The following is a 13,231-nucleotide window of genomic DNA, read 5'->3' as shown; positions in this document are numbered from 1 at the left end:
CCTGGCTGCAGCTCTAGTAGAAACTACATGTACATGATTCCCCCCTCCCCTTTGCCTTACATAGACACCTCTCAGCATTAGCTAGCATACCACATACCGGCTATGGTCCATGCTGTGAGAAACAGAACAAAGGCAGACAGTACATGTTGGCTTAGGGCTGATCTTTGGAGCTAAACAACAGGTATCTGGTAATGTACCTTCCTTTGAAAAAGTTGTGGAAGAAGAGCTTGAACTAATGAGAGAGGCTTTGTTTTGTTTGATGGGATGACAAATGCTAACAATTCCCTGTGTAACTCAGTGCTCTGGTATCAATTCCCTACTGACTCTCTTGCTGGTCAGGAGGGTTGCGGAACCCCTCCCTAACCAGAGCCTCCTGCCGGGGCCTGGCCACACCCCATCAGCTCAGCACTGTGAAAGGGAAGAGAGAGCCGCTCTAGCATCCCCCAGCTTTTAGCCTGAGCCACTGCAGGCATGTGCCTGCATTTCTAGAATGAAAAGATAATGTCTATCCACCTTCAGATTGGTTCAAGCTTTGGAGCTTAATCTAACCTGCAATGATCCCTGCTGACTTCCTGCCCCTGGGGCAGGGGGCTGGACTTGATCATCTTCCAAGGTCCCTTCCAGCCCTAATATCTATGTATCTGTAATTCAGGCTCAGGCTTTTTGAATGTCTGTTCTGAGCCATAGAGCCCCATCATCTAGTCCTTGGTGCTGGTCCTAGGTTTTGCTGACCCATTCACCACACCTGGCATGAGTGAAACCAGCCTACATGCAGGGCCCAGGACACATGCTGCACATGGCTTCTGCTCTGAAATGTGTGCTGCATGTGGCACCCATACAAGGCTGTATGTGGTACCTGCTTTAGGTGGTTCCAGGATACAAACTGCATGTGGTGCTTGCTCCAGCTGGTTTGGGCCTGGTGCCACGTACAGTATGGGTCTTGGACTGGCTGGAGTGAGCACTGTGTGTGGTACGCATCCCAGACTGCCTGGAGCAGGCACTGCATGCAGTGTAGTCCTGGACCTGCCAAAGAAGATGTTGAATCTGACGTGGGTGGGAGAGGGAGTGGGATGGAGGGAAGGAGAGGTGTCTGTGGGCCCAGTCCAGCCTGTGGGGCTGGCTCTATGCTGTTCATTTGGCCCATGGACAAGCCCATGCCACTTGTCCCAGCGGGCAGGGCCAGATGTATTTGACACCACTAGTGTACATAATTATATACTTGGTGTACCAGACTATACCCCCACTTAACACCCGTTAGGCCATTCCAGTCCAGCGTGGAAGGCCTGCGTTCAGTTGCCTTCTATGAATCATGGCCTTAAATTTGGGGATCCTGCATCGCACAGTGCCTTGATCATGGGCTTTTGACTATTCTAGGTTTTTCATAGATTTAATAGATTTTTAGGGTTGGAAGGGACCTATTAGATCATCAAGTCTGACCCCCTCCCCAGGCAGGAAAGAGTGCTGGGGTCAGATGACCCCAACCAGGTGTTTGTCCAATCTCCTCTTAAATACCTCCAAGGAAGGGGACATTACCACCTCCCTTGGAAGTGTATTCCATATTTTGGCAACCCTCACTGTAAACAATTTTTTCCTCATGTCCAGTCTAAATTTGCTCTCCTTCAGTTTGTGGCCATTGTTTCTAGTTACCCCGATGGGCGTCCTGGTAAACTTTGTATCCCCTATTTCCTGCTGTCTCCCCCAGTGAGTTTGTAGACGGCCACAAAATCACCTCTTAGCCTTCCCTTGCAGAGGCTGAAGAGATTCAGGTTCCTCAATCAGTCCTCAATCAGTCCCTCAATAGGAGGGTGTCTCCCTCTTTCTCATTTCTTTCCTTTCTTCTCAGTTAAATGTTGTGAAATCTGGTGCGTTCCAACAGAGTCCCACATCAGTATATTCTTATGGAGAAAACTTCAGTCACAAAATTCCCAACGAGCTGTCCTTTATACCCATGTTAATTTAAACATAACTACTATCTTTGGACTGCACAAAGTCCAAAATAGTTATAAAGTAGAAATTTAAAAAAATATAATAGGGGTGCAGATAGAATCATGCACTTAGGAGTGTCAGAAACATTGCTTGAGTGCAGGGTTGCTGTGTTGATCTGAGACAAAAAGACATTCAAAAAGTAGAACTCTTGGTTCCAAAATGTATCATCTACACTTTTCCCAGAGCCTGACGAAGGGACTTTGATCCCAAAAACTTGCAGAAAAGGACAGTTTTCTCGCCATTTTCCAGTTGGTCTAATAAAAGGTATCATTTTGGAACCAAGGGTTCTAGTTTTTTGTATGTCTTGCTTGAGTGCATGTTTTTGTGAGGGCAGTAAGTTTTTTTAACAATGAATTTATCAAAGTAAAACCTTATGTCAAACGGACTCCTCTTTTCTTAAAATAAGGGTGGGAAAGAATCTATCCTGAATTTGAAGCAAAGCAAATCCATTGTAGCACAAAAAGGAAAGAAGGTAATTGGGGGAAAAATGTAGTATGTCCGTGCTGATTTGAATTTGAGTTCATACAACATACCTAATTATTTCAGCATTTTTTCTTTAAAATTAATGCAGAATAAAAGATTGATGGTTACAGTATGTTAATTTATGTAGAGATAATTAAATCCTGGATAATTTTTCCATGCCTTGGTGGCTCAGCTGTAAAATGCATATTTTGCAGCATCCTCTGGGACTTGCCTGTTATTTTTTTAGGTGCCTGGAGGCAGGATTTCTAATCAAGGCAGTTCTGTGTTGGTGCTAGCAATAGCATTTCAGTATATCTTCCAAGGGTTGACAGAATGGGCCAAAATAAAGTTCCTTTGGCTGTAAGTCAGTGCAGCATTTTGGCTCTCTCCGTCAGAAGTGTAGCCAGTCTTTGTTTTAGGATTTTGTGTCACAGATCTTCAGAAAGAAAGACATCTATTTTAGATCCACTCAGTTAACAATAACTGGGGTTGAACCCCATTGTGGTTCTTTCATCTCATTAAAAAGAAATCGTTGTTATTGTGATTAAATACTGCATATCTTCAAATGTGTTTTTTCAGTTGGGCAGTAATCTTGAAAATATCCACGGAAATTTACTCTGTTCCAACTGAACTCAATTAAATTAGTCTAGATTTACATTAGTGTGAAAGCAGCCATGGAACTGCAGTCTTTTCCCTTGGTTTTAACTAACAAAATAAAAAACCAAAGCTGAGCTGGATTCGGTCTCTTTCTGAAGAGGATTATGAAGAGTTTATTTTTCATAATTAACAGAATCTTATTTTGTGATGTTTAGCTGTGGCAGATCTGCAACGGATGTTTCCAACACCCCCATCCTTGGAACAACACCCTGCTTTCTCCCCTGTAATGAATTATAAAGATGGAATAAGTTCAGAAACAGTGACAGCTTTGGGGATGATGGAAAGTCCCATGGTCAACATGGTTCAGACACAGTTAACAGAGTTTAAAATGGAGGTGGAAGATGGATTAGGTAGCCCAAAACCTGAAGAAATAAAGGTAATACACTTACTATTACTTTTATAACCCTGTCTATATGTGTGTTTTTCTTTAAGAAAAAAAACTTGCAGTAAGGTGCTGTAGAGATGCCTGGAAGACTGCTCTAACAGATTTGAAATTAATTTATACAAAGTAGTAACCTTTCAGTGGGTAAAATTCCCATTTTATGAAAGAAGTTTTCAGTTTGTTGCTTAACCTTATAACTATATAAATAGTTATATAATTTATTTATAGATTTGAGGTTCTGATAGCTGCTTGGTGCCTATGTGAAAAGAGTTTGTTTTTTCGGTTAGTATCTAGTGGATGTCAGCTCATACTTCAACAAACACTGTCAGTGTTGTCACTAATTGGCACATACTTGTTTGCCAGAGATTTTTCTGCAGTATATATCACTGGGCTGTATGGCATTGTCTAGAGAGGACCAAGAAGGAAGAACACTTGTATCTAGAGGTCATCCTACTGGCTAGGGTTCAAAATCATTGACAGAGTATTATGAGAGAGAAAATCTCAATGCTGCTTCTTGTGCTTTGATTTTTTTTAAAAAGATTTTAAGGTCAGACAAGACTATTAGATATTCTGATATGACCTGTATCACACAAGCCATAGAAGTTCACCCAGTTACTCCTGTAGTGTTCCTATGTGTTTATATGGCTGATGTGTGTCTTTGAGAAAAGTTTCTTAGTGTGAAACATCCACTTTCTGTGGTAATTTGATCCATTGGTTAATTATGTCAGTACTCTAAAATTGTGCTGTATTTCTCATGTGAATTTGTATGTCTTTAACCTCCAGTCACAGGTTGTTCTTATGCTTTTTACTGCCAAATTAGAAAGCCCTTTGCCCCTGAGTAATTATTTTGGGCAGAGGGCCGCTTACTGAGTTTTGGCAAGCCATTGAGGGCTGTATGACAGGCAGCCAGGGGCAGATAAATACTAATTTTCTAAATTTTTTAGGGGCCCCATGGGCCAGATAGAATGGCCTGGCGGGCCGCATCCAGCCCACAAGCCACATTTTGCCCACCCCTGCCTTTGATGATATTTATATGCCATGACCAGGTCACCTCTTCTCTTTACAACAAGCTAAGTCAGGGGTGTTCAACCCTGAGCCCACAGGCTAGACCTGGCCTGCCAGCACTATGTCATCTGGCCCATGGGACTCCCCATGGATTTGTGCGGAGCCCTAGGCCCCGCACACTGGATCAGGTACCTGATCCCAACATGAAGGGACAGCGAAGGTGGTGCTAGCCCCCAGGGCCTAGTCCTGGCAGGGAGGGCAGCCGCAGGGTCCAGTCCCAGTGCATGGAGGCAATACTGGGCCTTGGGCCCTGATCTAGGCACACAGGGCTTGATCTGACCCGTAGAGCAGCCCTGTACCATTCATCTGGCCCATGAGACCAAAAGCGCGATCACCACTGAGCTAAACCAGGTGTGCTTGTTTAGTCTGTCACTGTAAGATTTTTTTTTCCAGTCCTCAGCTTCTGTAGCTCTCTTTTGCATCTTCTCCAATTTTTCAAAACTTTCTTAAAATGTGGCCATCTAAACTAGAGACAGTATTCTGGTAGCAGGTTCATCAGCACCGCATATAAAAGTAAAATCATCCCCTATGCACCATCTTTCCTGTTCCTATATCCAGTGGTCAGATTTGTTCATTCTGCCGCAAAATCACAATGAGAGTTTATGGTGACTTGTCTGCTCTAACCCCTAAAACTTTTTCAGTTGCTCCTTTCCAGACAAGAGCTCTCCATTCTGTGGGTATAGGCTTCATTCTTTCTTTCTAGGTATATTACCTTTCACTAAAATTAATTAGTTAGAATGGGCTCAGCATACCAGGCTACTGGGGCCATCTTTCTGTCAATCTGCAGATTTTATCAGTAGTGATTTTACATTCATTTTAGGTGATTGATATCTGTGATGGGCAAATGAATCTGCCATGTGCTAATCCAGTGTGGGCCAAGCTTTCTGGGAGGCATGCCACAAATTATCCTTCACCCTCCCTGAGTGCCACTACAATCCCCTTCCCCTGCTCAATCTGCTGTTCTGCTTTCTACTGCCTGCTCTATGCTCCCTACCCCATCTGCTGCTGTGCTTTCTGCTTCCTGCTCTACCTGACACTGTGCTGCTTGTCCCCTCCCTGATCTGCCACATACCACACACACTGTAAATGCCTGTGCCACTTGTGGCATACATGCTGCAGTTTGGCCACCCCTGTGCTAATCTATGAAAAAGGATATATAATAAATGTTTGGTTCTCCTTTGAGTAATCATCCACATGCACATTCACATCTGGGGTACATCCTAAATCCCATGCTTTAGCTGGAGACTTTTATTATTGGGTCCTAGTTATGGTAGGTATCCTAGTTATGAACCCACTCACAGCCCATCTTCCCCCTCCTTTTTCATGAACCCTTCTCACGAGAGTTTGTTGCAGGAAGGAGATTGTTCCCTTCTGGCAGTAAGAACCGTAGAACTAGTCCCTGATATCTAAGGGGAAAATGGTTACTTTCCACTTCCAAAGAGTAAGGGTGGTTGAAGATCAGTCCTGAACATAAAGGTCAGCGTATTCATTTGTAAGCTCCAGTTCAAGATGATCGGTGTTGGTGGCATTATTCCCCTCATTGCATCAAGGGGACTGGTTGAGATATCATAACTTGTGCAACTCTTACTTCCACATTGCCATAAGGCAGTCACATAGGAACTATCTCCATAGTAGTTTCACCAAAGAGCTATCAGTAGTGGCAGTGCACTTAGGCAGAGAATTTCAGTTTACCCCTGCCCCCACAGATGATAGCCAGGGGGATTTTTACCATTCAGGGTCAGAAAGTGATCCTTCGTACTTGGCATGGTGGAAGAATATGATCTATTCATGCAAGCAGGTACTTTTAGCAACCCCCCTCCCTGTGTGACTATAGTGACAGATACCTTCTGGAATAGTTGGAAAGTTCATTTAGGGGACATTTGAGTTCAAGTTTTGTGATCTGAGGAGAAAATGAGACTACATATCAATGTGCTGGAACTCAGAATAGTGCAGAACCTGCATGGCCTTTGTCTCACACATCTGAGCACATAAATCACAACACACAGTATTGTACCACCACAGCACTAGGCTTCCACAGAGAAGATAGATCTCTCCACCTGTGTAAGGCAGCAGTGGCATTGTAGTACTGGTGTATAAAGCAGGATAGATTTACACCTTATAGTCTAGCTACACTACAGAAGCATAAGCTTTAGTGAGCACTGGCTTTCTTCATCACTTAGCATTAGGTGAAGTAAGCCATCCATGGGGCTCTCCAAAGGTCCAGAAATTTGGCAGCAAGGGAACAGTGGCAGTGTTAATCACCACTTCCCTGCTGCTACATTTTTGGACCTGTGAGAAGCCCCACAGGCCAGATAATGTGACCCAGCACACCAGTGCACAGCCAGATCCAGGTACTCGGGGCTTATCTGTCATGTGGCCATATTTGGGCATGTGGGGTGGGGTATGTGCTGAATCCCACACCCACAGACCAACCCCACCAAGTCAGAAGGCTGGGTGCCACTGATCTAGCTTAATAATAAAGAGCTATGGGAAATGCAAACAGGAAGCCTTACAACATAATGTTCCAGCACACACTTGAAAGTAGACCCTGTCTCTGTGGACTTCCAAAGCTTGTATTGCTAGAACTGGAAATTAACAGATCAAAGTGCTACAAACAGGTAAAGTCACTTGGGCTGCTTGCAGATGTTAAGAAAAATGCCCCTAAATACAAAAACATTTTTTACTGGTAGAAGTAGTACATTACTTCGACTTGGCTCCTCAGTGCCTGTATAGATTGGGCTCTTCATCACGGGGGTTTTTTGTGCTTTTAGCTAAAGCTGAGATTCAATCAGGTATTAGATAAAAGCATCAAAAAGCCCCACTAAAGCACTCGATTTATACTGATGTCAGGTGAGCCGAGTCTAACTAGCGCATTGCCTATTCTGGGCATGCACTGAACTCAGCACAGGAGCATGCTGAATTTAAAGTAAAGCGTCAAGAAATTAAACTGAGAAGGAGAAGGTCTCTATAGTTAGGGACAGAAATTACACACAAACTGGTATAAGTGATCGAAAACCAGTTCAGATCTGTAACACAGCAGAAGTTCAGTGCACATAAACTGCTTTCAAAATGGCTGAAACCAGTTTACAATAAACCTGGATGGATGTAGTATCAGACTTAACTGATTTAAGTTAAATTGGTTTATTGAACTTCTGTCCCAGATCCCTTCCAGATTCAACTTAATTCACAGTCCCCCAGCATCCCAGGATGCTTTGCCTCCTATCCCCCTGCAAACCTTCCGCTTGCAGAGTGGGCCTTGGCCCAAGCTGTCTACTCCAGCTGAGCAGGGAGGCATACTCTAGTGCTCCCTGGCTTCTGGCCTGGGCTACTGCAGGCATGTGGCTGCATTTCTGGAATCAAAAGTGAATGTCTGTTCACTTGCTTACTGGTTCAGTCTGCACAGCTTAGACTAACCTGTGAAGGTTGAATCAATTCAGCCTCGTGCTTTTTGACTGTCTGTACTTAGCCTTTAGGAGAACATTTAGGACAGGGGTGGGCAAAATGCGGCCCATGGGCCAGATGCAGCCCGCCAGGCCATTCTATCTGGCCCGCGGAGCCCCTAAAAATTTAGAAAATCAACATTAATCCGCCCATGACTGCCTGTTATGCAGCCCTCGATGGCTTGCCAAAACTCAGTAAGTGGCCCTCCACGCGAAGTAATTGCCTGTCCCTGGTTTAGGAAGTTAGGTCTGATAGGGTCCTCATTTAGAAGATCGTTAAATGCCTGGCAAGCTAGACATCTATAATTTATTGTTATAAGATGTCTTTCACCTTGCACCACTGACAGATGTTCATTTAGAGGCATAATGGGATCTGATCCATGTTCATGGCAGGATGTAGGATTGGGGATCAGATCCTCATTCTGCCCTATTTGCCAATCCCTCTGCACTGGCAAGTTGGAAGCTGGGTACCTGACAGTCAGCTAATGGCCTGCCAAAAAGGGAAAACAGCCACAAAACTATTACACATATTTTATGCAATATTTTTGTGGCTGGTTTCCCTTTTTGTGGTGCCATTAATTCTCTGAATGTGTGCCTGGGTTACTATTTAAGACATGATTAATGAACTAATCACGTTTTAAAGTGTAATGTCTGCCAGGGGCCTTGGTCTCCTAACCCGATGACCCTTGATGCCTTCACAATAATGGTCAAATTTCAAAGTCATGTTCGTATGAGACATACTGATTACAGCAACATAGAATTATAGTCTCTGTATGAGTGTATTCTGTGAGCTTTTTGCAACATTTTAGAAGTTTAAAAGCTGCATTCTGGAATGTTGATTATTATTTACATATCCTAATGAAAATATTGAAAAATCAGTTGTTTTCCAGACGTCAGAGACTTTATTTGTTTTTTTCTTACTCTGGATATTAGAAGATACAATCATTCTGTTGAGAATAACAGAAAATTGAGATGGAAGGAACATCAAGCGGTCATCAACCTATCCCCTCACCAAGGGCAGGGCAAGACAGGATCATTTACACCCAAACCACCCCTGACAGATAGATACTATTCTAAAAATGTTCTTAGAGCCTCCAAAAATGGAGATGCCACAGCCTCCTCAGGTAATCCGTTCCAGTGCTTGACTCCCTTGCTGCAGTTTAAGCTCATTATTTCTTGTCCTATCCCCAGTGGACACAGAGAAGAACAGGTTACAATCTTACTCTTTGCAGTAATTTTTCTTACACGTATTTGAAGACTACTATCATGCTTCTCCTAAGAGCAAAACAAGTTAGTTTTGCAACAGGAGGAAATCTGCTTCAAGATCAGGATTTGATAAATTAATTGATGAACTAAAAGATGTGATAAGTGGGGAAATGTTAAGAAATAATTTGCACTGAAAATATGTTAATTATCTGTACCAAAGGTATAAAGAGCTTTTATTGTGCCTCGACAGTAACAGGTACATTTCCAACAATTGTGCCAGATCATTATATATACAGCTCCTGCTTTTAATGCATGTTAATAGGAATCTTGAGACTAAACTCCCCATAGCTCAAGAATGCAAGAAGATTTCTTGGTTGATTATTTAGCACTGTAGGTAGGAATCCTGATTGGCTTAATCTCCTAACTTTTAAGAAGGTACTAGGGAGATAATTTTGGCATTGAGGTAAGACATTATGCTAACACATTGAATTTCCTAGAAAAAACTTCTGTTACTACTACTGCTATAGTAATAATAATATTTATATTTTAGTAACATCCCAGTAATGCTATGTGCTTTCTATTAACAAAGGGAAACAGTCCCAGTCCCAGAGGGTACCTGTACACGTGCTCCAACATGCTATAATTAGAACAAGCTTTAGTTAAATCACCCCCTGCAACCATTTTAAAATATGGAATTCTGAAAAAACATGCCGCTGTGGTGTTTTATTGAGAGCAGCTCCCAGACAGCTAGATAAAATGCACCCCTCCCCCCAAGCACATGTCTAGGTACCCAGAGAGACCTGGAATAGCTGGAAGAACAGTAACTGAAGTGTCCTGGCTATGGTTCTCTGAAAACAAAACAAAAGTATAATTGATGCTATTGGGCTCTGCTGTTGATTAGCATCTCCTCTTCTTGCCATTATTAGCACTTGCATTATCAGAGTGCCCGCAATGCACTGTTCACTTTCCAAACATGCAATATAGAGTCCTTGTCCTAAAACAGTTACAGTCTTAGTCAGAAACGTTATCTTTTCGACCTCATTGCAGTTCTGAAGTATATGTACAACTCTGAATGTAACCCGAAGCGTCTAAAGTGGATAGGGTCAGGCTCTAGGTGTTGTAAAGTTGCAGACATTGAATTGTGAGGCAGGAAATCCAATTATATCTGCTTAGACGTAGTTTAATTAGTTTTAGTTTATCGTTTTTGTGTGTGTATCTATATCTATACAGCTGTCTAGCTATAACACACACACACACACATATAGAGATATAGATATTTGTATATAAAACATTATTTTGTCATCTTGCTGTGAGCACTAAGGTAACTTTGGTTTTACAGGATTTTTCATACGTGCACAAAGTTCCATCGTTTCAACCTTTTGTGGGCTCCTCCATGTTTGCTCCACTGAAGATACTGCCAAGTCAGTGCCTGCTACCTCTGAAGTTGCCAGATGCCTGTATTTTCAGGCCATCTTGGGCTGTTCCTCCTAAAATTGAACAACTCCCTATGCCACCTGCAGCCACTTTCATCAGAGATGGCTACAAGTAAGTGCAAGAACTGCAGTAGATGTTGTAATGCCTTATTTGGTACAATAACATTTAAGCAAAATAGTATTTGCATATAATGACTATTCCGTGTGCTGCTGAGTTTATACCAAATTACAATAAATGCTGGTGACGTGATACAATTAGAGGTGAACCTAACTACAAAAAATGTTTTAAATCTGCTAAAACGGTCATTGTTTATAAAGTCAGAAATAATTTTTCTTATTGGAAAATTTGCATGAAGTACCATATTTTTTGCCATAGTATATTTCTAAGTAAGCTCTTAATAGTTTTTAAAAGAGTAAACAAATGACTTTTGATTTAAAATTAATCACTTTCTAGAAAATATAGTTTACAAAAATATTGTCATTCAATAGACAATAATAATGCTATTCAGTAGACAGAGATTAAGATTCATGATGCAAGTCTCTCAGTACTATCATCCAGATTTTTAAAGGAAGTTAGGCATGTCATTGGGTGTGTCCACATGAGACGTTAATGCGCAGTAGATTAATTCTACTGCATATTAACACGTCATGGCAAAAGCTGTGCCATTGCACTAATGCGCAATAGAATTAGTCTATTGCTCATTAGCATCACTTAAAAGGCATGCGCCAGTGCTACTGCACAGTAGTGCCACTTACTGTGCATTTAGTTAGTACCTGTTATTACAGGTACTAAAGGTAATGCGCAGTAACCATGATGCATTAATGCATGTGTAGACATGCCCACTAATACCTAAATACCTTTAAAACCTAAAGACCCTTAAACATTTGCCTATGGGCCTATGGGTCAAAATTAGTTACTACTTTACCCTCTCTGTTGGAGATTTTTTTTAGATGCCGAATGTGATGCCAAATGTGTAAAAAGGTATTTCAAGCCAGACAAAAAAGGGTGTATGAATGTAAAGATTGTTTGCTGTGTAAGTAATAGCAATAGAATGCTTACACCTACAAGTCGGGCCTGGTTTAAATCATGGGCCCAGTTCACAGCAAGATGGCTCCTTTAATCTTGGAGCTCCCCCTGCTGCTGTTTAGCAAAGGGTTCCCGTCAGCTCCACCATTTGGAGCTAATACTATAAAATTAATGCTGAAGTTGCAAGTCAGTTTTCAGTAAAACTAGGATAGATGTAAAAATGTACTCTTTTCCACATTTCACTAATGTAAAATATTATTATCTGACATATCAGGAGTTCCGGATTTAGAAAATCAAACTGTTGCCATGGGCTCTGGGCCTACAAAGAACACAAGATTGTTAATTACTTGATCATTTTAGCTTCTGATTCCCTCATTAGTCTCATGGAAATGTACCATACATGGAACATGTGACTGTTCCCCCAAACCTAAATAGCTGTTGTGTGTGTTTGCTCAGAAAACAGAAGGGATGGAGTCTTGTGTAAACCCTCTCACAGCCCTAGCTATTTAGCTGAGCACTATAGCTTGTGTCCAAAGCAGCAAGTGAGCTGTTGGAAGTATTTTGAGAGGTCTGTGATATTGAAACAACAACTTTATTCACAGGAATTTATATAAAGAACTACATACAGTAAAGAAGTAACAGCCTTGCCACTGCTTTTGCCTAGACTTGTATGACATAGAGTTAGTCCTCTTGGGAACATAGAGGGCACAGACAAAAGTGCAGCTCCCTACTGTAACTCAAAATGTTTTGCAGGAAGCACTCTGAGTTGCAACGATCTCCTGGACCAAACAGAAGTTGGCTTTTGGTTTCAGGGGGGAGGAGAATCTAGCTGCTGGCTTTGAGCCAGCGGGGGCGGGGGGGGGAGGAAGCAGAAGGAGCTTGTTCTAGGGGTTCCCCAGCTAAGGATGAAGGATGGGGTGTGAGAATTGGAGCTCCCCCACTTGGGGTGGGCTCCAGTACACCCATCCCCTGCCCCACCAGTGGGGGCTGAAAAAACCTCAGATCAAACTCCCTCTGCTCCCTTTCGCCTCTCCAATTCTGAAAACAGCTCGGAGGTTTGCAGGTGGGCAGACACAAGTTACAGAAGATGCTGTGTTTTGAAACGTCTTCTTTTGAACCCTTGTGCAGTGAGGGTTCAGACTTCTACCTGATCGGCCATTTTTGCAGCAGTCTGCAGCTGTGCACTTGTGTTTGCTCATGGCTGTAGAGATAGCTTTCCATGGTCAGATCAGGTGAAAATTCCCACTTCTCTCTGGACCCTGTGTTCCCAGGAGTACCTACTCTGTGTCATACAGTTGGCCATGACTTTGAAAAAAATATTTTTGTACATTCTCCCTTCCAAAAAAAAAAAGGCACATGTTTCACTTGGGGGTATGTTGTATGTGAGAAAATACGGTAAATATCAAAATTTTGAGAGGGCTTGTAGTTGTTAAGTCATGCTTTTTGCAAATTGTAAATTAAGAGGGAAAGAACAACATATAAATGCCCAAGTAATCAGCTAATGGTCTTGGCCTACATTTTGTGTAATGGACTGGAATAATGGATTGTTCTATCATTTACGGCTGACAGAAGT

General features: G+C 42.3%; 1 protein-coding gene across 1 annotated transcript in view; it reads left to right on the top strand.

The window, feature by feature from the left end:
* The window catches only part of MED13L (mediator complex subunit 13 like), a 418,263-nt gene that overhangs the window by 351,639 nt on the left and 53,393 nt on the right, over nucleotides 1-13,231 (top strand). Inside the window, exons 15-16 of the mRNA XM_019539346.1 lie at nucleotides 3,261-3,481; nucleotides 10,538-10,743. Coding sequence (XP_019394891.1) covers nucleotides 3,261-3,481; nucleotides 10,538-10,743 — 427 coding nt within the window. The remainder of the gene's footprint in view (nucleotides 1-3,260; nucleotides 3,482-10,537; nucleotides 10,744-13,231) is intronic.

The sequence above is a fragment of the Crocodylus porosus genome, unplaced genomic scaffold (genome assembly GCF_001723895.1).
Source record: "Crocodylus porosus isolate Cpor-Errol unplaced genomic scaffold, CroPor_comp1, whole genome shotgun sequence".
Lineage (NCBI taxonomy): Eukaryota > Metazoa > Chordata > Crocodylia > Crocodylidae > Crocodylus > Crocodylus porosus.
Note: the sequence above shows the minus strand (reverse complement) of the source record. Positions and strands in the feature narration are given on the sequence as shown.